The 22,327-nt window shown below is 42.7% G+C and overlaps 2 protein-coding genes across 2 annotated transcripts; both read right to left on the reverse strand.

Annotated features, from left to right (window-relative positions):
• Positions 1–1,510: 1,510 nt before the first annotated feature.
• On the reverse strand, positions 1,511–13,770 carry qser1 (glutamine and serine rich 1). Its single transcript, XM_035166505.2, has 13 exons — positions 13,313–13,770; positions 10,958–11,067; positions 10,414–10,551; positions 7,032–10,316; positions 6,403–6,707; positions 5,931–6,047; positions 5,711–5,844; positions 5,426–5,613; positions 4,866–5,003; positions 4,680–4,777; positions 4,241–4,387; positions 3,561–3,656; positions 1,511–3,418 (listed from the first exon to the last, which is right to left on the reverse strand). The coding sequence occupies exons 1-13, from the start codon at positions 13,420–13,422 to the stop codon at positions 3,278–3,280; spliced, it is 5,007 nt and encodes a 1,668-aa protein (XP_035022396.1). The 5' UTR covers positions 13,423–13,770; the 3' UTR covers positions 1,511–3,277.
• A 1,004-nt stretch (positions 13,771–14,774) lies between these two features.
• On the reverse strand, positions 14,775–20,290 carry prrg4 (proline rich Gla (G-carboxyglutamic acid) 4 (transmembrane)). Its single transcript, XM_035159208.2, has 6 exons — positions 19,568–20,290; positions 18,958–19,121; positions 18,847–18,874; positions 18,266–18,407; positions 16,766–16,960; positions 14,775–16,105 (listed from the first exon to the last, which is right to left on the reverse strand). Exons 1-6 carry the CDS (start codon positions 19,668–19,670, stop codon positions 16,078–16,080), a joined length of 660 nt encoding a protein of 219 aa, XP_035015099.1. The 5' UTR covers positions 19,671–20,290; the 3' UTR covers positions 14,775–16,077.
• Between the last annotated feature and the right edge of the window lie 2,037 nt (positions 20,291–22,327).

Raw genomic sequence — 22,327 nt, forward strand, 5'->3', positions numbered from 1 at the left:
TATTCCCAACAGAAAAGTGACACAAATTGAACCAGGAATCTGTCCACATAGTGCTTGAGTAAATGCTTAGTTACTTCCCACCACTGCTACATACGCAGATCCAGATGTTGAGTCATCAGTGGGATGTGGTTTGTCTGAGCAGCTGCCAGACTGAGGAGGAATCTATAACTCTCCTCTTTCACAGATTTCTGCTGTGTAACTGTCTAGTTGACTGCTTACAAATGGCTTTAAAAGTGCACCATCACCACACAGCACACTAGTTCTCAGTAGAGGGCATTTCCAAAACCAATAAGTTGTCAGAGTTTTGCAGAAGGCGTCCAGTTTCTGTGCCCTCCTCACATCCTCACGCTGCCTCGAGGGTGCTCTCAGTCTGTCTCCCACACATGCAACAATGCAGTGCATTAAAATTCATGATGCTTTTCATCTGGACAGCAGATGTGCAGTATCTGTCCTCACCAGTCGTGGCCGTACTGGAATCTCAATCGCTGGCCTCACTGGCCGTCCTCCACCCCCGTGTCCTCCAAGTCCAAAGGACAGAGGACAGTGGCTTTCCTCACAGAACTGTCGCTGCAGCACAGAGACACTTTTGTAGTTTTTTTTGACAGGGGGTGTTTGCCAGTAATAAAGTGGCCGGCTGGGCTGGACAATCATATTTTATTCAACAGCCCCAAGACCCTTTCAGATGACACAATGTCTGCCACCCATTCACAGTGAATAGTTTGGTCATGAGAACATGGTGGGCGAGCATCACGACAATTTTCCCTTTGCCCTGCTGTCTCGTCCCCCAGAGGGATACATGCCAATATCAACTGCACACTCCAACCAGCAAATAACTGGAACCCAACAAGCAGGTGAAGATGCAAAACTGACCGGCCTCTCTTAGCTGAGCTGTAGAGGAGACAAGCGTTTTTTGATCTGAAGTAAAGCTTCTATTAAATGTGATAAAATTGGTGTAATGAAAAAGCATATGATGCAAATCAGGAAGGTATAGTTCTGAGCAGGACACATCAGTGAGGCCTTTGAAAAGACATCTACTGAAGGACGACGGTGTCCCACCCCTCTCACAGTGGTCAATAGCCGAGGTTTCCATAAAATCTGGTTTTACACCGAGGCTTGGATCCACCTGCAGAAGCTGCTTTGACCCCTTTTCCACTCTCTCTTCCCACAATTCACGCTGGCAGTGTTGTCACTGAAAGCGAAATGCCCAAAAATATCTTTAAAAAAATCTGGTGTAATGGAGCGGATCATATGTACCAAACAGCCTTGGTACACAGCCATTTCCTGTCACTTCTAAAATCCAACAGTCTTCCTCGTAAAAACACTTTAAAGAGAGAAGTGTCTGTGCATTCCATTTCCACGATAAAAGGGAATGATTGGTATTTAGATAGGTGTGTTCTAGGTACAAGGTTAAATATTTCTTAAGAGCATGGCATGATTAGACATAGAAGGGCAGAGTGTATTTCTCTGCCATGGTCCAACAGTCCCCAACAGTTATGAAACCACATTTAAATTCACTAGATCCTGATTTTTATTTGCATCTGCATCAAATGACCCACACTCATGAATATCAGTCCTCTTAACATGCCTGATTTATGAATTTTGCTCTGACAAATCAACAAACACTATCTTGCAATGTTAAAGACAGCGAAAAGAAATCCTGCATCCACACTTGAATTAGAGCCAATCTTCCTTAGGTCATGCCCCGCCCCAAAATGTCATGGAATCAATTGAGCATCATGCTGTTTTTGCATAATCATGCTAACTAACAAACAAGCGAACGCAGATGAAGCATTATGTTCCTGTGAGATTTAAAGAACATATGAACTTTTAAAGTTCCACATCATTCAAACACTTAACTTGATCATATATTAGGCCACGTTTTACCATCTTCTTATGATTTTGGACAGTTGTATGTATGTAATGTAATTTCATGGAGCAAATACTGAAGAACAAACATCACTCATTCCCCTTAAGTTAGTGATTCGGCAATGAAGATGTATTTTGCAATAGTCTTTGCAATAATGTGTTGTATACATGTAGGAAATCCCTCTAAGCTATTACTCATGTGTTACCACAGCATTTTCTGAATCTAGAACCGGTCGCCTCAGACAAAATGCAGCAAAAACAATCGTCTAATACATGCGGCACTTTATTTACAAACTGCATCTTTAAAGAACAAGATCACTTTGATAGCATAAAACTTGTAACTGTCTTATAAAGAGTCAATTCTTTTAAAACCGTGGGAAAAAAAGTGTCTTAAAAAGTGTAGTGAACAAGAGAACATAACAATATTTACTTCTGTGAAAAATATATATCTATTTGTCAAAAACTGTAGGCTATGTCTGTAAATAAGTATAAAGACAACAATTTTTTTTCTCATTTACCCTCCGATAAATCAAGGTAATAATATTTGATTAACAAAATTAATTTTTTTTTTTTTGAAAGCAGTGCTGGAACTGCAATTTCCTTTTCGCATCTTATAAGCAAAGGGCTGTGTGAAGTGTTAAAACACAATATAGATACAGTATATAGTTACTAGATTCCTCCTGAAGGAGAATTGCTGCAGTTCCCACCTCCCTGCTCTTTTATACAAAATGTACATTATATATAAGTTGGCACTCCATTATAAAATGGATGTTTTACAAACAGTATATAACTACGGTTATATATAATATAGAGAGATTTTTTTTTTTACAATATATCAACTCTGTATATGAGCCTACTTATCAAATGATTGAAGGCTTGTTATAGCTGTAGGCGATCAGATTTCTGCATCTTTTTATTTGCTGTGCTCTATTTCCTTTGCCAATTGCTTTCTATCTAGTGCATACTCACTGGTTATAATCTGGTATTCAACTAAAAAAATGATTTATAAAATTAGAAATCTATGAAAAGGGCCCAATAAAAGTGGGCTTTTAACTACAAAAGCTACAAAGGCTAGGAGAAGCAAAATGCGGAGATCTTCCAAAATAGTCCCCGGACAAGTCCTTGTCCTCTGTGGATCAGGTTATGGCTTCCTGCTCGGACGCAGTGATACAGACCATAAACTCTGCTGCCATCCCACAGTTGGCCTCATTCCACTTTTATGCCACAGACCCCTGAACGTCTTTCAGATGAGTCCACCGACAGGTCCCTGATTAAAATCTCTGCGTGGCTGGAAGGAGAGGTTCACTCCATCCTTCTCCGCTGCCGCTCTGAGCTGGAGGCATCCTCTTATTTTTATGTATTAGACTTAGTGTATTTAAGTCTTTTTTGATGTAGCCCTGGCAGGGATGGATCATCTGCAGGCCTGCTGCACTTGATTGATAAGCTCTCCGAAGCGATCAAACAGCCCCTCAACCCAAGCTCCGTTCTGCAGACACTTCTGTACGGTCTCTTCCTGCCCGAGGTCTCCTGTCTGCACCCGCAGAGATGCAATCTGAGAGGACAGAAGAGTATTAAGTATTTATCAATATTCCATTAACTGGCTTTAATACAATAGGGGCAGAGCAGAATAATAAGCATCTGAAGTAAAAGCTGAAAAGCAAAAGAGTCTACATGTGTGTACGACGATGTCTCACCTCGTCCTTACACATGAGGTATGTGTGGTACTTGTAATGTTGTAGAGAATGGTACAGAGAGAACCACTGGGTTTTCTGCTGGTCCACTGTGTACTCCTGGAAAGAGGAAAAGTAAAAACGCTTTTTATTTTTGTATTAGTCTATTAAGAGAGAGCATAACAGGAAAAGGGACATGAGTGGTTAAAAGCTCTTAGAAATGTGAGAGAAGCATAATGATGGCACTGCGCCCTCTGCTGGACAGATAAGTGCACACTGAAGTTTACCAAAACATTGGCTCCCATTTGAACCCGATACAAACACTCATCTCTGGTGATTCAGTCACAAATAGACAACTTTAAGTACAAGTCAGAACGCACCCAAGACACACTGAGGGAAAAAAAATGTATTTGATTACTCAGGTCACATTCAGAAGTGGTCTGGGACGCATGTGGCCAAATTCTGTTAGCAGTGTGAATGTAAATGCGTCCTGGTCCCCATTATGACCTCCGAGCTAACATCTTCTGACCCACTGTCGTTTCACAATTAAGTGAAAATATTTTTTAACTAGAGCGAGGAACTCAGATTCAATCACAAGATGTCACTTGAGATGCATGAGGAGACTGACTGTAAAAACAGATGATGAAATGATGAACGTGGAGCTCTCCACTTGTGATCAGATCATCTTAGTTTTCTTGTCTTACTTGTGGCACTTTGTTAGGCATCTTGTAGGGCTTCATGGTCTTCTTGTTGTAGGCCCGACCACTGAGACGCACCTTGAAGGCAGGAGATTCCCCATCCTTTTTCAGCTCAGTGACCACTGAGATCTCTGGGAAGCTGTCGAGAGCCGCCTGAAGACACATAACAGTCACATAACACAGCTTCATACACTGTCGTTAAGGTCCTGAGAGTTCTTATCTTTCCTTTTGTCATCAAAATAGATCAAGACGCGTTTTTACACTTTTATTTTTTTTTTGTGTGACCAGGAGGTGAAGGGGAGGACTGATGTCAATATTATATGTGTTTGATGGATAATTTATTTCTGATTTAGAAAGTAACAACCATCTCTACTTGCTCTGCTGAGATACTCATTTCCATTAAACTCACAACAAAACATAAATGTGTAGTTCTGAGGACACCCACCTTTAGGACTTGCCCTATGGGAAGCTTGTGAAGCAGCCGTTTCCTGTTGTCGGTGATCATCCCGTCCACTCTTTTCATATGTGGCAGCAGCAACTCATCTGAAACATGACAAGTCCGATTTGACCCATTATTAAGCCGCCCTCGCTGAGAACAACAGCTCAGTGTCCAAAAAGTTAATCCACTCACCTTTTGCCCTCTCAAGTGCCGTCATTACATCTTCGTCTAAGGCAACGCTGATGAGCAGTTCCACAAAACTCTTGAATGTCTCCTTCATAGCTCGAGTGTTGAGGAACCGTGAAGCAAACGGCACCGGAGGGTTTAACTCTGAGTGTGAGAAGATCCAGAAGATATTTAGACCAAAATCACATCAACTTGTATCAAAACTAAGGCTTCGTCCACATGAACACACAGTTGCCCACATTCACTTCCTGATCGTGTCATATCAATCGCGACATGGCTACCAGCTGTGAATGCAAAGCTTATCTAACCCAGACTTACACCACAGCTTTCCTGTTCTTACTTTTCAGCATTGCCATTTCTCATTCGTAGTAGTGCAACAAGAAAATCTTCTTCCTAGTTAGACTGGCATGTACATGAATTGTTTATGTGTTATGCCTTTTCAGGTGTGCGAGTCTGGACTGTGATACGGCGCTAAAGCGCTAATCTGGACTAGATCTTTTATAAAATGAAAACATATTAGCATGAACGACCTATATTTAATGAGAAATATCAAAGGGCAGCTGTACCATTATCTTCACCACCTTCCTCTGCAGATGACCCTGAGGCTGTGGGGGAAAACTCCTCCTTCCATTTCCTCCTCTTCTTAGGTGGAGGTTCTGCCCGTGGCTTAAGGTGTTTGGGACGGGGCTTCTGGCTCTGGGAGACTGAGGAAGCATTCGCCGTCAGGCCCAGTAAAGTTTTCACCTGAACACCCCTGTGTGACAGAACCAAGACAGTTACACCACAGAGGACACACATTTAAAAAAAAAAAAAAGAAATTTCCCTTGCATCAGTCAGTCCTCTTGGCGTACCTTAGTGAGTTCATAGGCTTGCAACGTGGCTTCCGACTACAAACTCGTACATACTCCCTTTTGTTCACGGTGTCCAGAAACTTCACATAAACCCTCTGGTACATGGTCTTGGCGTCACCAAAGTATCCAAGATACTACACACAGAAGTAAACAAAAGTCATTTGAATGATCAAATACTCATTCTTGCATATACATGTGTATTACTGCTGCTTTAACTTACACTGTTTGTGGCTGAGAAGACTCTCTTTCCATCTCTGAGTTCAGGCACAAATTTCTGCAGCAAAGCCTTCTGGACCTTCCAGATGGCCGGAGGCTCACTCCCTGCTCTCATTGTTACCTGGACACATGCACATGACAGAGTACAGAGGACAGGTTTCAGAATGCGGCACTAGTTCAGGTTCAAGATAAGCAAGTATAACTGTTCAAATTTGAGCATACATGAGATCTGATATGAATATCTATTCCTAATTTGGGGTTGAGCAGCTTGTGTTACAGGGAAAGCGCAGGTTTGGTTTTTAGCAAATAGACATCCTTCAAGGATGTTCATTTAAATAAGGGCGACTACATCAGAGGGCGATATAGTTTAGCTCCGACAGGTCACATTCAACATTTATTTCATTTATAATGATTTCGTCTAAAAATTCATGTTCACAAGCATCCATTTTTCCATCCATGCTGTTGACCAGTCGTACCTTCAAGTTTTCAACGTCCTCATTCCGGACGACAAACTCATCTCTCTCCCGGTACATTCCCTCCCCTCCACTGTCCGATAGCTCCTCGTCAGTCAGTCCCTCCATGGCCACACTCATCAGCTGCACAGCCACCTGTCCCGCTGCCATCTCTTTGGAGTTGTCTTTAGCAGCAAATGCAGCCGTTCCCATGACGGAGTTTGTTGCTTGCAGAGGAGTGGTTACCTGTGGGAAACAGGTCTCTTTGATGGCGTGCTGCATGATGGGAACTTGATCTGGTTTCATCATCGGACCAGGGATTGTGTTTTCTGGAGAAGGGTTGTAGATGCAGCATATGAATACGTTGAAGAAAAACATTTTCTGAAGTGAAATGACTACACGCATGTAAATAATAAGACATTTAAGAAAACATTTAATTAAATTTTAATTTACGCTGCATTAATCCAATTCACTTTCGATAAAAAAAAGAAAAGTTTGTGGTATTTGTGGCAAACCTCTGAGGATATGGTATAATTTTGTAAATTGTAATAAAAAAAAGAATCGAAAAACAATTTATGATTATTAATATAAACAATAGTAGGTTGATGCTCAGGTAACATACAGAGAGCTTAGATGTGTGTTTTTGTTATTACCTGTCCTGGTTTTCCGATCTGAAGACTCATCCAGAGCCGAGAGTGCCGAGCTAATGCTGTTCCTCAGGGCCTGGTTCTTCCCGGTGTTCTCCTCCTCATCTGAGCTGAATGACGGCAGCGTTTCTAAGTTCTTTTGCAGATCTTCATCCAGACGTTTCTGATGGGAGCTCATTGCTTGACTCTCCTGTGAAATCACAGGCCCCGGCAGAGTCTGCAACTTGGGTGGCAAAGCAGGCAAAGCGGGCAAAACACATGGCAGTGGTTTGGATGAGGTGGACAGCTTTCTGGGTCGACTTATCGTTCGCGTAGGACTCGGAGAATATTGCTGCTTGGGGCCAGATTTTATGAAGTCAATGAAGGAGCCAATGAAGCCGGTTTTGACCTCTGGCTGTTTCTCTTCCACCTCACGAATCTTCTGCCTGATTCTCTCCTGCTGCGGACAACCATCAAATACGCTGTGTGAAGTAGATGGCGAGCTGACGTCACTGCCCCTGGAGTTTTGCCGTTTTACCATCCCACTGCGCTTGGCCGCTCTGACCTGTCCACTGTCCTCCTCAGGACCACCTGGTTTGGTCAAGGACTTGAAGCGAGCCTTCTTTTTGGGGTAGTCTTCTCCGCCTGGGCCCTCCATAAGACCATCCTCTGTTTTAATACACTTGAGATTATCTTTGATGCTGCTCTGTAGACCGGAGGGATCATACAACTGCCCACCTAAGTGATAATCATTCTCAGAGCTTCCTCCATCTCCATTTGTATTAATGTCAGAACTGCTGACCTGAGTGTCTGTGGCCATCTGAGGTCCATTTAGTGTCATGGTCAAAGTGTGGGAGTTAGTGTTGGTGAGGATCGAATGTTGTGCTGAGGAGAAACTAGGTGACATGTTCCTTATATCCACAGTCTGGTAGTGTCCTTTAGTATCAGCCGCATGTGCCATCACTGCCATTTGAGCCTCGGTGGAGGATGCAGCCTTGACAAAGTCTTGCGGCGTGACGCCACAGGCCGCGACCGTGGCAGCCAGGATGTCATCAACATTCGACAAAATGTTTCTCTCATCTGCGAGTAGCATAGATTCAGGGAAGCAAATGGAGTTGAGAGCAAAGTGGTTCTTGGCATCGTTTGACTGCTGATTTGCCGAGTGGCTGTAGTGGTGTTTCGAGGAATCAGGGCATCCTGAGCTCTGCTCGGACACAACTGTGTCCTGCTGCTGACTGTGGGGTTCAGTGCCAGTGGGACCTAGCAGTTCCCGATCCATCTGGAGATACTGGACCTGCACTTGGCCCAAACCTTGCTGCTGTTGGATACTTTGCACTGATACCAACTTTGAAGGGTTCTGACCCTGGTGGACAATTGGCTGCTGAAGCAAAATCATCTGGCTGGGCTCGAGGAGAACCTGAGTGCTGGGGATGGTGATATATTGGGTGTGGGCTGCCGGGATCTGGCTCTGGGATTGATTATGATTCTGGTGGTTTTGTTGATGTGGCTCAGGAGATTTGAGTTGGAGAGGTACATGTGAAGATACAATACTGGAGTTTGCAGTTTTTATGTTTGCAGTGTCCTGACCGTTGGCGCTGATTAGATGAATGTGCTGTTGGTTGAGGGAACCCATTCTTTCATCCTTTACTTGCTCCGTGTGTGTATGACCCAGTCCCATGAGCTGGTCATCAGAGCGGGAATTGCTTCGGATAACACTTTGCGTTTTGTGATGGTCATCCATTTTCGAAATAACATAGATGACATTGTGGGCCGCCATGTTGTTGTCTGCTGCCGATGCCTCCATAGTCGCCTGGTGGAGAGCCTCAAGGTCCTGCATCGGTAGCTCTTCAAGTTTGTGTTTGCCGTATGTTGGCTTTACATCCTGTATAGAGGATCTGACGTTATTGTGTAAGGCTTGAGCAGATGAAGAGAAGGTAGGCAGTGGTGCAGACAGAACATATTTATGTTGCTGGGAGAGAGTGTCGTGCGTTTTACCTCCCACTGAGGCTTGCATGAGAGTGTAGTCCTGCGTAGAATTGGATGCAGACAGACTCCGAACACATGTGGGTGGGTAGGAGGAGTTAAGGGATTGGTTAATGGATTGTACTGTGGCAAAGCTCTGAGAATGAGTCACTGAAGCTTGTCCCTGTGACTGAGATGTAAAAGTCACATTAGGAGAACCCTGAGAGTGGGATGTGGGGTACCTCTCCGAGAGACTCCCCAAACACAAGCCCTGGACCTGGGCTCCGTACTGGACCTGCTGCTCCTGGCTCAGGCTGGGACTGGTGGAGTAAACAAGTGTCTGACTGACAGTTGCCACATTGCCAGAGTGGCAAGAGAGAGAAGGCAGGGTCTTGTAAAGGGATGACAGTTTGTCTGCGGTGGAACTGGGGGTCTGTGACTGTGTGTGTGGGGTGATGTAGGTTTGAGACAAACTGTTGGACATTAGGCTCGGTAGGTGGAGAGACTGCTGATTAGAAATCACTGAATTCTGGTTGTGCCCTGGGGAAGAATATCGCTCCGGAGACCCACTCGGCAGGTTCTGAGTGTGGCTGTGACTCTCTTCACCCCCAGCTGAGTGTGGAGCTAGTTTGGCAGAGCAGTCTTTAGCCTTTGGCACTGACGTAGTCGAATAAGCTTGAGTTACCAAGTCTGTTTTAGGCTGCGGAGCGCCATTGACCCCTTGAGATGAATCTACTCCTGTGGAAGGGCTGCATGACACTGGAGTCTGACGGGCAGGGTCCTGCTGGTAGGACACATCTGCTTCACTGCCAGAGACAAAGTACCCCGATAACGAGTGCTCAGAATTGGGCAACTGCTCTGAGGCTGTGTGACTGCTAGAAGGCCTCTGGTGGTGTTTGATCACACTACATTCACGCTGAAGAGCTCTTTCAATGGAGCCTGAAAAAACAGTGGTTGCGTAGGGCTGCGGGGCAGGCACGGTAGAAGAGAGCAGGCTGAACTGGGGTTGCAGGAGGTGGGGGGCAGACTCCTGGGCTGAGCGGTATGTGGAAGACTGGACAGGCAAAGTGGAGCCCAGAGCAGGGGCAGAGAGATGACTGAAGGCCAGGGCAGTGGGAAGCACGGTCTGGCTTGATTTGAGATGTAGGAGGGGGTCGGGGTGAGAAAACAGGCCATTGGTGGAAGTGCTGAAGGCTGGATCCTGGAGAGCCAGGGAAGGGTTGGTAGCATAACTCCTGGGAGGGTAGGCACCAGCGTGCTGATAGGACGACAGAGCAGCTGGAGAGGGGAAGGTGGCAGTGGAAGGCAAGGCACCAGTCAAGTACAGCTCTGTGGTGGAGGAGTTTGTACCTGCGTAACAAAAAAATCAAAAACAGTTTTAATATTGTTCTTATACTTATATGAAATGACTTTTTCATCAAAATAATTAAACTGGATGTGCTCTCACCTGCAGGCCATGATGGGGGTCTAAAGGGAGTAAGTAGTGAGGCACTTACAGGACCAGCCTGAAGGCTTCTCGACTCCATGGCTGACAGGAAGCTCATGATTGAGGTCTCAGGATTATTACTGTTTGAGTCAAGAGTTCCTGAAAAGCAGAAGAGGAAGATGATCACTGAAAGAGACTATGTGAACATAGATCCCATGTCACAAGTAAATAAAATCAACATCTTAAAATATAGTTCACCTTAAAAGCAAGCAAAAGAAATGTTTATCTCTTGTGACATTTACTTAAACTTTAACAAATGAAAGCAAACAGTCTGCCTAAAATATCTACCTCTGAGACATCTCCACCAATAACAATGGAAAATTCATGTTTTGTGTTCAGAGGGTCTCAACAATATAAAAAAATCTAATTGCAATATTATAATATATTACAATTATGAGGAGTTGTAATTTAAGTGTGAATCAAAATTATATGTCACCACAATAGCTCATTTCCAAAAATGCACGTCGTGTGATTTGAATATTAAACTTAGACATCCATAACTCACCTGCTGCAACAGGAAGCTGTGACGTAGTGTAGGTGGGAAGCTGGTGGGTGGATGTGTAGCCTTGCCGCTGGAGGAGCTCTGCATCAAGGTGTGTTGAACCATAACTGGGACTGCATGAACACACAAACAAACATGTGAGTTCTCATTCTCACAAGCAGCAGAGCACACAGCTATATGAACAAGTAAATCACATCTCATGGAAAGTAGCAAACTCTGTTTGCCTGAACTATTTAGGGGAAAAAGTGAAAAGTAAGTAATTTTATGTCTATTATTATACTTCTTATTCTCCTGGGAGAAAATTGATGGGAAACAGAAATTAAATCACAAGTAATCAGATCCAGCCAGTCGGATCTGAACTGTTTCAGCCGCAAGGTAAACATCTGAGGACAGAGAACACAGAGTTGAAGGGGAGTTATCTGTTTCTACTTCTGGTCCCTCCAACACAAATGCACAATCCTCTTTTCATATGAAACCTCTCACTGCTAACTAACTATTAACTTGTGAAAATGAACACATCATGTAACAACAAACCCCAATTTGTGCAGTGGGGGTCCGAAGTTTGAGATCACCTTCCAGGACAGTGGTCAGAAGGTGGTAGTGAAGTATCCCAGATGACAACTGATAGCATGTGACGATTCATTTTACTTTTCATAGTGTAATCAATTAATGTTTTAGATTCACCGATAGCTGAAATTATAGCAAATGCATCTGTCAGCGCATCAGTGATGATTTCTTGGTCTAATTCACCTCAACATACCACAAGTGTTATTTAGGTCATGCCACATGGAGAAGTGATGTAATCTGAACCTGTGTTCAGCAAATAAAGGGTATAACTCACTTGATTAATCATCACAGTCTGCTCGTAGGAATATTAAAGTTGTTGTAATTAGTTGTTTATTATGCAACAAGTCACCCGAGTGATCATTTCTGTAGTCTACCTCCTCGGACCTTTCCCTTAATGCTCTTTCTTTCATGGTAAAATAACTAATTGTTTGTTGCACGGGGTCGGGAGGAGGACAGTTGCGATAAACTACAAAGAATATGGTGAAACAGCTTTCTGTAATTATGCAAGTTGGAACAAAATCCCACCACATGTTAGAAACGCTCTCCCTCAACATGTTTTTCTTTAAAAAATGATCAACTCTTGTTTTTACGATCTTGCTTTGATTTTTTTCACCATTTATATTTATAAATTGCAATCTTAATATTGCTTCAACCCTTCATTGATCAACATTCCGTTGTATCTTTTATTGTGTTAAAATGTTCAGTTGCTAATCCGCTGTTGTTCTGGTTTACGTAAAGCAGGGGTTTTCAAAGTGGGGTCCGGGGGAACCTAGATTGTGTCTGTTCAGGGGTTCTGGACGTGCACAAGTATCACTGATGTAACGGGAATCGCTGGCATGTCGATGTTTTTGACCGATGTTGTAGGATGTTTGTTTTGCACCTTAACTCATGTTTGAGGTTGTATCTCTCTAGTTTTTCTACCTGTTTAACTTGTACTTTGTTTGTGTCTCTGCCTGTCTTGGCCAGGACTCACTTGAAAAAGAGATTTTTAATCTCAACAGGACTCTGTATGTTTAAATAAAAGTATAATAAACGAAGTAAAGCACCTTAAGCTGCATTTTATTATTATTGTTATCAGAGCTACTTTTGAGTGCTACATGCTGTCTGCTTGTGGATACATTATTTTACTACAATTTAGACATTTAACTTTACATCACTGTAACATATGGAGGAACATACCAGTGTTTGCTGTAGTTGGAGATCTGCAACTTTGGTTTAGCAGCTGAATTCAGTCCGTCTGTTTTATTAAACATTATATAATATATATATAAAAGACAGCTACGGTCCACTAACTCTAAATAAACCAATAACAGTGGCACAGAAACACAGAGCCTGGGACACGTCGCCTCAGAAAACCCCAGGAGCTGTGCACCACTAATGTGAAGAGCCATGACTGACATGATTAGCTCTGGTGGCTAGTTACCTCTGTTGTTTGGGCTTTACGAGCACCTGTGGGTGGAGAAAAGAGGCCGATGCGATGCTAGTCCGAGCTCCATGTGTCCTAAACTTGTTCCAGATATAAAACAACACCGGTCCGCAGTTTTCCTAACTCTGCCCGGGGGCCATGCTGAGGGGACGGTGTGCTAGCGAAAACTAGCAAGGTGGGCGACAGTGACGGCGGCTAAGAAAACACTGACAACTCAGCGGCTCCGCAACCCCGCTCGAATTCACTAAAACGTGTCCGCAGACAACAACCGGGACCCCCGCACTTTTTATTCCTAGGCCCCCCTCATCCCCGAGCTTTCCTTTCGGGAGGGTGACCCACCACCTTCCCGCTTTATCTTCCCTTACCTCGGCTTGATACTAGCTGCGCTGCGGTCATAGGCCCAAGAAGCTACGGTCTGTGCTGGTGGAGCCAGCGCGTCCGCGAAGCTGGAGGTCGGGTAGTTCCTGTCCATCATCCGGTGAAGGAGCGACTTCCCCGACGGAGCTTCGTGGAGCAGCGAACACGCATCGCAGCAGCAGCAGTGGCGGCGGCAGCCCGCGTCCGACACCGCCGAGCGACCGGGCAGAGCAGTCCGGCCGGAGCCTCCGTGAAGGCTGCGGTGTGTTCGACTCTAAAAAAGCCCTTTTCCTCCTCGGAGCTCGTCAGTCTGAGTTCACCTCCCGTCCCGTGGAGCCGTGGAAGCCCTGCATGGCTTCACGTACCCATGTCAGTAGGTTTCCCAGGATGCACCGCACACTTGGTGCTGCAAGTTTCCTACTTTCCCTTCCTTCCACCTCAGAGTTGGTGCGACTCCCACCTGCGTGTTTCCCAGGAGGTTTCCCGAGAGACACCAGGACTGACGTCGTTAGTAAAGTGTTGAAATAATAACGATAATGTCAAGATTTAAAGCAGTCTTACCATTGCACTGTCATTTATGTACATTCTATATATAGTTTTTTATCCTGTATATTTTCTATAGCTTTGTTATTATATTGTTTTTACATCTTATATACTGTGGTACCTTGCTGCTCTAACACAGGAATTTCCCACTTTGGGATCAATAAAGTCCATCCATCCATCTGGTCTTGTGCATACTCATTTATCTCCTGGTAGGGCAGGGCAATAAAACAATAACCATCCAAACATCATTATCATTAATAGCAATACAACAAAAGTTCAATTTTTTAAAATCATTTATTTGTTTTTCTTTTTTTATCTTGATATCATTTTTGGTCATATCATCCGGCCCAAACTCCTGATGAATTAATAAATTATAAAAAATAAACAGGCAAATGCAATTTTACGAGCCCCTACACGTCACTGGATCCTCTGTAGAGAATAGTTGAGAGATGTTCCACTTTGTGAGACCTTGAAATAACGTTTGTCAGCAGCTACACTTTATTTTGGTAACCATTTGCCATCCTTGATAATAAATAGATGAATTATCTACACTGTATATTCCTACTTGTTTCATTTTTTTGTGTTCTTAACAGGTAAAGATGGCAATTTCTCAGTATTGGTATTCACGCAAGCGTTCAAACAGTATCCAATATCTTGATATGGTGTTTAAAATCGTATGGCCTGCCTGGAGCTGCTGACATTTCTTTAATGCATTTTGTTTGTGTGATACAGGAAATTTACATGTTTATTTGATTAAAGAAGGCCAAAAGAAATGTTGTCATCTTAACATCTCCGTGTCCTTGTCAGACAATTCTGGACATACATTTTGACTGTAAAAATAACATTTATTAATTATTTATTTATTATTTATTTCAACCCATTTAAAAATAGTGTAATCTCACGTGATGCTCTTGAAACATTTGAACATAGTCCTCAGCCTTTTTAATGACAACCGTAAACATTTTACATACAGATGTGTTCAAATCTGATATGAAAACCTCTATGAGTCAATGTTCACACACAGAAGAAAAGTGACATAAGAAGGTTGCTTTGGTGTAAACTCATTATACTTCCAGGATGATGTCAACCTCAGCGTTCCAGTTTGCACATATGTCTTTTACAGTTGAAGAATAAACCATGTTTTATCTAATGTGGATGAGAAAATCCTGAAAAATTACAAAATGAGTAAATAGCCACTACAGCTCTCTTCAGTTTACACACACATTGACAGTCTCACACACAGTTGGCAGATGAGACAAAAAACATCTGGAAAAGATTTTTTTTTTTAGTGCTTCGGGTCAGCCTGAACCAACGAGGCCTTGGTAAATCCTCATGTCATTAAAATGAGACTCATTCAAACTACAGCTAATTGAGTGGCCTTGTTACACACATGCTGAACATCTGTTCTCAGTGTTACTATCATAGTCATCACAGCAATAATGGTCTAACTGTAAAAATTGTCCTGAGTAAATGTTATAAAACCGTCTCTGAAGAGTTCATAATACATTTAATAAAACCAACCACAACACAGATCATGAAATTAAAAACGTCACATATTAATAGAGCGCTCTCATAATTATATAAATTTCAGACACAATATAACTTAATAAAGCAACAACAAAATCAGCACATGAAAAAAAATCTGGTAATTACAGCTGTAATTACAAAGTAGAGCTGGTAGACCAGTGCATCAAAAACTCTTGATGTTTTTCATTCATGGCAAAGTGAACCATCACACCATGTTTTAATTTTCCTTCAGAAAGAGACAGGGAACCATATGACAACACACCAGTCTCTCTCAGTGATTACCATTAATACTTAGTGTAATGAAACATAACCCTAATCTTTCACTCAGCATCTTGTATCGAAAACAACCACCCTTTAAGAGAAAAAGTATTCCCTCAGTTTAAAGCACTCATGTCCAACACTGTATTGATTCTTCATTTTCATTTTGATAAATAAAGCAGCAAACTGAGTAAAAATGTATTATAAAGCTCATTCGGCAGAGGGTAGAGGTTATGTGACTGAACCCACAGCTGAGGAAATAGAAGAGGTGTAAGAGAAGTATGTCAGAAAGAGAGAACATTACACTTCCAAGGAAAAGATACACCAACAAAGCAGAGAAGATGGAATGATGTGTGAGTAGCATAAGGCACCATTTAAAATCTTGTGATGATTAAAACATTTGTGAAAGATAGTTGTATTGTATTGCTTCCGATTCATGAAGGTACTACCGCCGGATGCTTCCAGGGCGTGACCTAAAACCAGAAACAAAGAAAGATGTAAACTACGCATAAAATACCTGTCAGTGACTGCAGCCTGGATTGGGAATGCATGTATGTGTGAGTGTAGAAGAGGAACCTGAAAAGTGAGTTATATAACATACGCTGGAAGTATTTAGACACTGTTTTGCTCTTCAGGCTCAGAACGACAACATTCAACTGCTTCAAAGCTCAGTTTAAACTTGGGTAGGTTTAGGTCAATATAAAAACAAATATGTGTGAAGCCGTTTTTGAATTTCAATGAATTTGTTTTCCCTTAAACCTTTCAACTTTGAGAAACTTGTGTAGAATCAAAGGACAAGAAATGTCCGCACACCAACCAAAGCTCCCACAAAGCTTTTAATAAACTCCCAGGTACCGTTTTGGGCCACTGAATAAAGGGCTTGTGCCCAAAATGTTAAATAAACCTTTAAACAATTAGTATTTATATAGACCATTAAACACATAGCGTTAAAAGGCCCTTCTTCAGGTCTGTGCCTAAATCCTTATCTGGGAGATAACTAAAAATGTAGTGGGAGCTTCAGCTGGTGGACGGACATTTCTTGTCTTCTGGTTTTGTTTGGTCCTGTCCAGAACCTAGTCCTCATCAATGTGGATGTGTGTGCAAAATGTAAACACAAAAGCATATGCAAATACCCAGGATAGGGAGGAGGTGGGGCGTCGTGCTGTCCACTTTTTGCAATTGCCTGCTCGTAGGAAGGCAATCCGGGGGGGGTGATTTCCTCCATAGGGAGTGGTGGCCCAGGTGGCTGCACAGGGTTTAAGGACACCTCCTCTAGCCGGCGCATTATTAGAGAAGCGTTAGTCCTCCCAGTGCGAACCCGTATGGAACTGTGAGAGAAGCATAGACACACATATGTCATTCACCTGTGACCTACTTATGTATTGAGGTTAGTGATAACCTGGAAGTGATAAGACAACTGTGGACAACAAAATGTACGTTTTAGGCTCCCAACTGTGGGTGGCACCTGGTGTGACAAGAAGCAGAAGCATGTTATAAGAACAGGTGCACAGCCAAAACATTTAACCAACAGAAACTTAATCAGCAAAAATGGGGATAACTGATCAACAGTTTCAGTCAAATTACAGGCAAATTACAGAACATTCATTCGTCTTAAATGAAAACATTTGATTTATTTTCCGACTGTGATTCGTGACCTGAATATTTACCTCCACTAAGGAGATTTTTCTTCACCAGCATTTGTTTGTTTGTTTGTTAACAGGATTACATAAAAACTACTGGACGGATTACCATGAAGCTTGATGGAAGGACGCGGTTTCAGGGCGGAAAGAACCCATGAAATTTTGGTGCAGAACCGGATCAGGGGGCAGATCCAGGATTGTTTTTTTTATTTAACATTGCCAAATAGGGTGTTTTTCAAGCTTTTTGTAAATATCTCAAGAAATAATGCAGAGATCTTTATAAAAAATTAATAAATCCAACATCTGAAGGGTGATTATATCTATAAATAGGAGAAATTTGTTTCAGATCCAGGTAATGATCGGGATTTTGGAAATAAATATTTGTATTTTTATGGAGGGTGGTCTTTATTCAAACAAATATTCCTCTCCAATATGTCAGGGAATGTATATTTTGCCTTCGTTTATTGTGAGTATTTCGCAGAACATTTCTGAGTATGTGGTTTATGTATCTGATGCAATACATGTATATGGAATATGAAGTGATGAAGTGGCCACTCAGCCTGGAGGTATATGCTCTTTGAGTGCCCTTCTAGTTTTCAAATATTTTTTTGTCAGGAAAAGCTGACTTGGGAAAAACTGAAAGATTTTCCACAAATTTTATTTTAAAGACAAGATGGGTAATTGAGAAATAATCTCTCGATGAATCGATGAAATGTCATTCCCAGCCCTTAATAGGTAATAACTACAGAAAAGTGACAGAGGAGCGTCCAATTATACTGTAGAAACTGAGTGTCAGTTGTCAGCATATGAAAATATCCTCGTGAATAATGTATGTTTTATTATACAGTAGATATTACAAAAATGTTTAGCTTGTTGGTTTATTCAAATACTGTATTGGGTACAAAAGAGTTGCACTAGTATCTACAGACTTGAAATGACTGCCACTAAAAGATGGTTGTATGTCTTACTGGTAATAAAGACCCTCCCACTCACCTTGACTGGCTGAAATTATCTTTACATTTGCCATGGCAGAAATACCAAAGCAGGAGGCCAATGACAACAATGGCCACTCCAGCAATAATCAGTCCCACCAGGAGAGACGTCACATCCACACGTGTCGGGCGATTGTCCTTAGCTGTGGATCATCACAAAGCACAGAGCGTAACAGGACAGTGCTGAGATTGTCAGATAATGTCAGTCATTTATACTACATGTAATAAAAGTACCCAGCTGAGCAATACGTGACTGTTCCTCTTCCTCATCTGAAACTAGTTTAATTATTTACAGTAATATCTCTATGATGTAAAAACAAAACCACAAGACACACAGTTTGACCCACAGTTTCAATCTGAGCAACTGCCTGAGTTGTAGACCGAGCATTTGTTTTCCAAAGCGACGGTGCACTGCTGAATAAGTGGGGAAACAGGTTTGGGAAAGCACTAAAGTTGTACTTGCAAAAAAAAAAAAAAAAGACGCAAGCGTTCCTTGAGATAACATCCACTACTCCTCTCATAATGTTTGCTGATGAATTCAAGAATTAATTGTGAAAGAGTTTCTCTCTCTGTCTTTCTTACCGTCATTGTACTTCTTCCAAAAAGCGTCCTGTAAAACAGACCATCAGTATCAGTACGGACACCTCTGCTCTTTGAGCTCATTCAATGTCCCCAGTGGGTGCATCACTTAACTGTAGCCGGGATGTTCTCAAACACCTCCCTGGCCTCCTCATAGTTGCAGTCTTCTTCATGACACTCCCTCTCCAGGTTACCGGGGACGAAAATCTCAAAGTCGAACCGATTGAACAGCAGCTGGCGACCCAGGAACGAGTGTGCGTCCCCCTCATCTACGAACACTGGGACAGACGCACAGTGTGGATGATTGGATTGGATCAGATCGTCTTTATTAATCCTCATTTGCCACCAAATACAGACAACAAACACTAACCACGACCTCTACCGTACACGTCAAAATAATGCAAACACCCTAAGAAGCTATTTGAGACACGATGCACAGCTGACAGATGCCGTGGATCCAGCCCACAACTAAAAATGTTCATTAAAATTCTGACCTAAAATAAAAGATCAGCATTAATATTAATGAGTATGAATGTGGAACACTGCGGCACCACTGAATGAGTCTGTAAAAACACTGACCCCAGGTGAGTCTGGGCCAATCACTGCACCAGAGTCATAGATTATAGATTATCAGGGGGACTGATTGATAAAGACACCACAGAGGTGGGGGGGATGATCAGTGTATTGATTAGGGGTGATGTTAAAATATGAAAATCGTTCTCACGTTCTTGGTCCTGGTCGTGGTCGTGTGTGGAGAGCAGCCTCCTCGTGCAGGCCAGATCCCCACATGACAGCAGCTGGAGGAGCAGGAGCGCGTGAAGCAACATGGTGGCGCGTGCACCTGTGCGCGGGCACGCGGTGCAGCATTCACCGGCAGAGCCTCCTCCTGTGTCGATCTGTTCCTCAGCCTTTAACCGCACAGCGACACGACTCCTCTACATGACCCGTGGGGAGGGCACTGAATGGAGGGAGCGCGGACAAAGCGAAAGCGGCGTGAAAAAAAGGAGCGGCAGGTTACGTGCTACGGCCTCGATCGGACGGTTCAGGAAACGTTCAGCAAACGTTCAGCGATATTCTCGAAAACGCCCCGGTGGGAAAAAGTTGGACGCAGCCGAAAAGATGGAGCTGGTGGATGGAGGGGTCCTCGGCTCGCCGCAACACAGCTCCGGTGGGTTAGAGAGGAAGAGGAGCAGGAGGAAGGTGTCCCCGGTTTTTTTTTTTGTTGTTGACTCCCAACAGATGTGGCCTCTGAACTTCACTTCCTACACCACCTGCGCAGACTCGACCAATCGATCGCGTTTACCTGGATGACGCGAGAAAGGCTGCGTGAATGCAAGTGGACGCTAGGTGGCGGCTGGAACCAGGGAAGTGGACGTTGCATGACCACGCAGGAGTGCTAAAGGGGATCGAACACGCGTCAGCTGACCTGTGACTCAGATACCACAGCTGCACTCCACCCTAACTAACACCACATCATCTGCAGGCCTCTGCTCTGCGTCACTTTAAAAGCTGCACTTCACCTGCAAGGACCACAGCAATTTGTCATTTAAAGATTTGAATGGGCACTGATTGGACTGGATGTTAAGGACAGGTTGTTGAGGTGAAGATGTGACTGGGAGGAGGCTCTGTTGACCGGGGCGGAGGGAGACTCAGGGTGGGGGTCCCGTCTCAGGCCATCATTTCACCCGAGCTCATTACCTCTATGTTATTACCTTTAAGTCATTTAAACACTGCTGCTGTCAACTCTGGACATTTGCCCTGAACAAGAGCAGAAACCAAATGTTTTTGTCACCATCATGTGGAGAAAATCAAAATGATGAGTATATTCAATATGTATAGCCTATATTCATACATGGGAATAATATCTCAATAGGGAACATTCATTTCCTCTAAAAGGACAAAACACTCCTTCATTTTTTTTCATTTCATTTATTTATTCCGAACATGTTTATACAACAATAAATACACGCGAAAACAAGGGGGGGAAGACGTCCGCATTCATATAAAATCCCACTGAGAGAAATTGAAATGAGGCAATCCATGCTCAAAAAGGAGTAGGAAGGACAAATCACATCACAAGTCATAATACCGGATCAATATGTTGTCACTGAATTTATTATGACTGTTTAACACACTAAATATATCTACCTTACCGTATGTATATATTGTATGAACTTAATGCTGTAATATTTATATATAATAAACAATAAAACACTTAAACAATAACTTATAAAGAGGATACTTGGCCTTGAGCATAAATGATGATATCTTCTCTGTCATTGTTCGGTTCCTCTGCAGACTAACTCTGATCTTTGTTTTTTCCCCTGAAGACTCTACAAGTTTGATTTCTACAACAAGGACTGTTCTTTTAAAAGCAGTAAATCTTGTCTTCCAACAGCTCTGGAGCTGGTGACTGCACCACCATGTACAGGCCTTGTATGGGAAAAGCTTGTGTGACGGGCCCCCGAGTGACTTTGACAGAGAAGACGTCACATCTGTGCTTTTCCCCTTGCAAAGTATAGTGACTACAGCAATTTCACAGACATGACAAAACAGCAAAACATGCAGTAACACAAGTCCAAGATAAAGTTTCCCATTCTGCTCAGCGAACCATCGTCCACAGCAGTGTTTATGTTTCACACTCTGTGTAAATAGTCATATCTGCCTCCGAGCCTCCGGGCCTCTTGCTCAGTGTTTATGTAAAGCAGAGATAGGATGCAATTGAACATTATCTCACTGACTTCTGGATGGTGCTAATTGAAGGGCAGCGAGAGCCCCTCTCTTGTACTTGGCTACGTCTCTGGATACTGTCAGGCTCTCGGATTTCCCCAGAGGAATGTTGATATGAAGAAAAGGGGAGAAGTAAATGAGAACTTCCAGACTTTACCTATATGTGATGTCAGATGATACAATATACTATAATATTCAAGCTAAGATGATTAATAGGGCTTCGCTGCATGGGGAATTCCCGAGCTAACGCAGCGAGGTTTGTGCTCGGTGTGACCAGTAGCATGGGGAGTGTTCAGATTCTTTACTTATGGTTCACAAGTCCATCTTAAAACAACAGTCAGGTGCTTGTATGAGCACTGAGATGATTTGTAGTCGCTGCTGGTTTTCCTCCTGTTCACACTGTTATTAATAAAGATAATACTTTTATTCATGGAGCAACGCAAAGTACCAACACAAAGTACAAAGTGCTGCACAACAAGAAAGCAAAAGGTTAAAATACAAAGTCCTTAACATGCAGAAGGAAGTACATAAATAATGTTAATAGTGATAATTATGGAGATAAAAGAACAATAATAACCTGGCAAATTAATTCAGGGATATACCTTTTTAAAAGGTACATTTACAGTCAATCTCTGTTTCCATAGACAGTTTTTATTTTATTTATTATTTTAATCATTTGTCACTGTAATGAGATGTCCCTGTGGTACAATGAGTAGCATAACTCGGAGACAAGTGGGAACATTACAGTCTAATA

This window comes from Hippoglossus stenolepis, chromosome 1 (assembly GCF_022539355.2).
Source record: "Hippoglossus stenolepis isolate QCI-W04-F060 chromosome 1, HSTE1.2, whole genome shotgun sequence".
NCBI lineage: Eukaryota > Metazoa > Chordata > Actinopteri > Pleuronectiformes > Pleuronectidae > Hippoglossus > Hippoglossus stenolepis.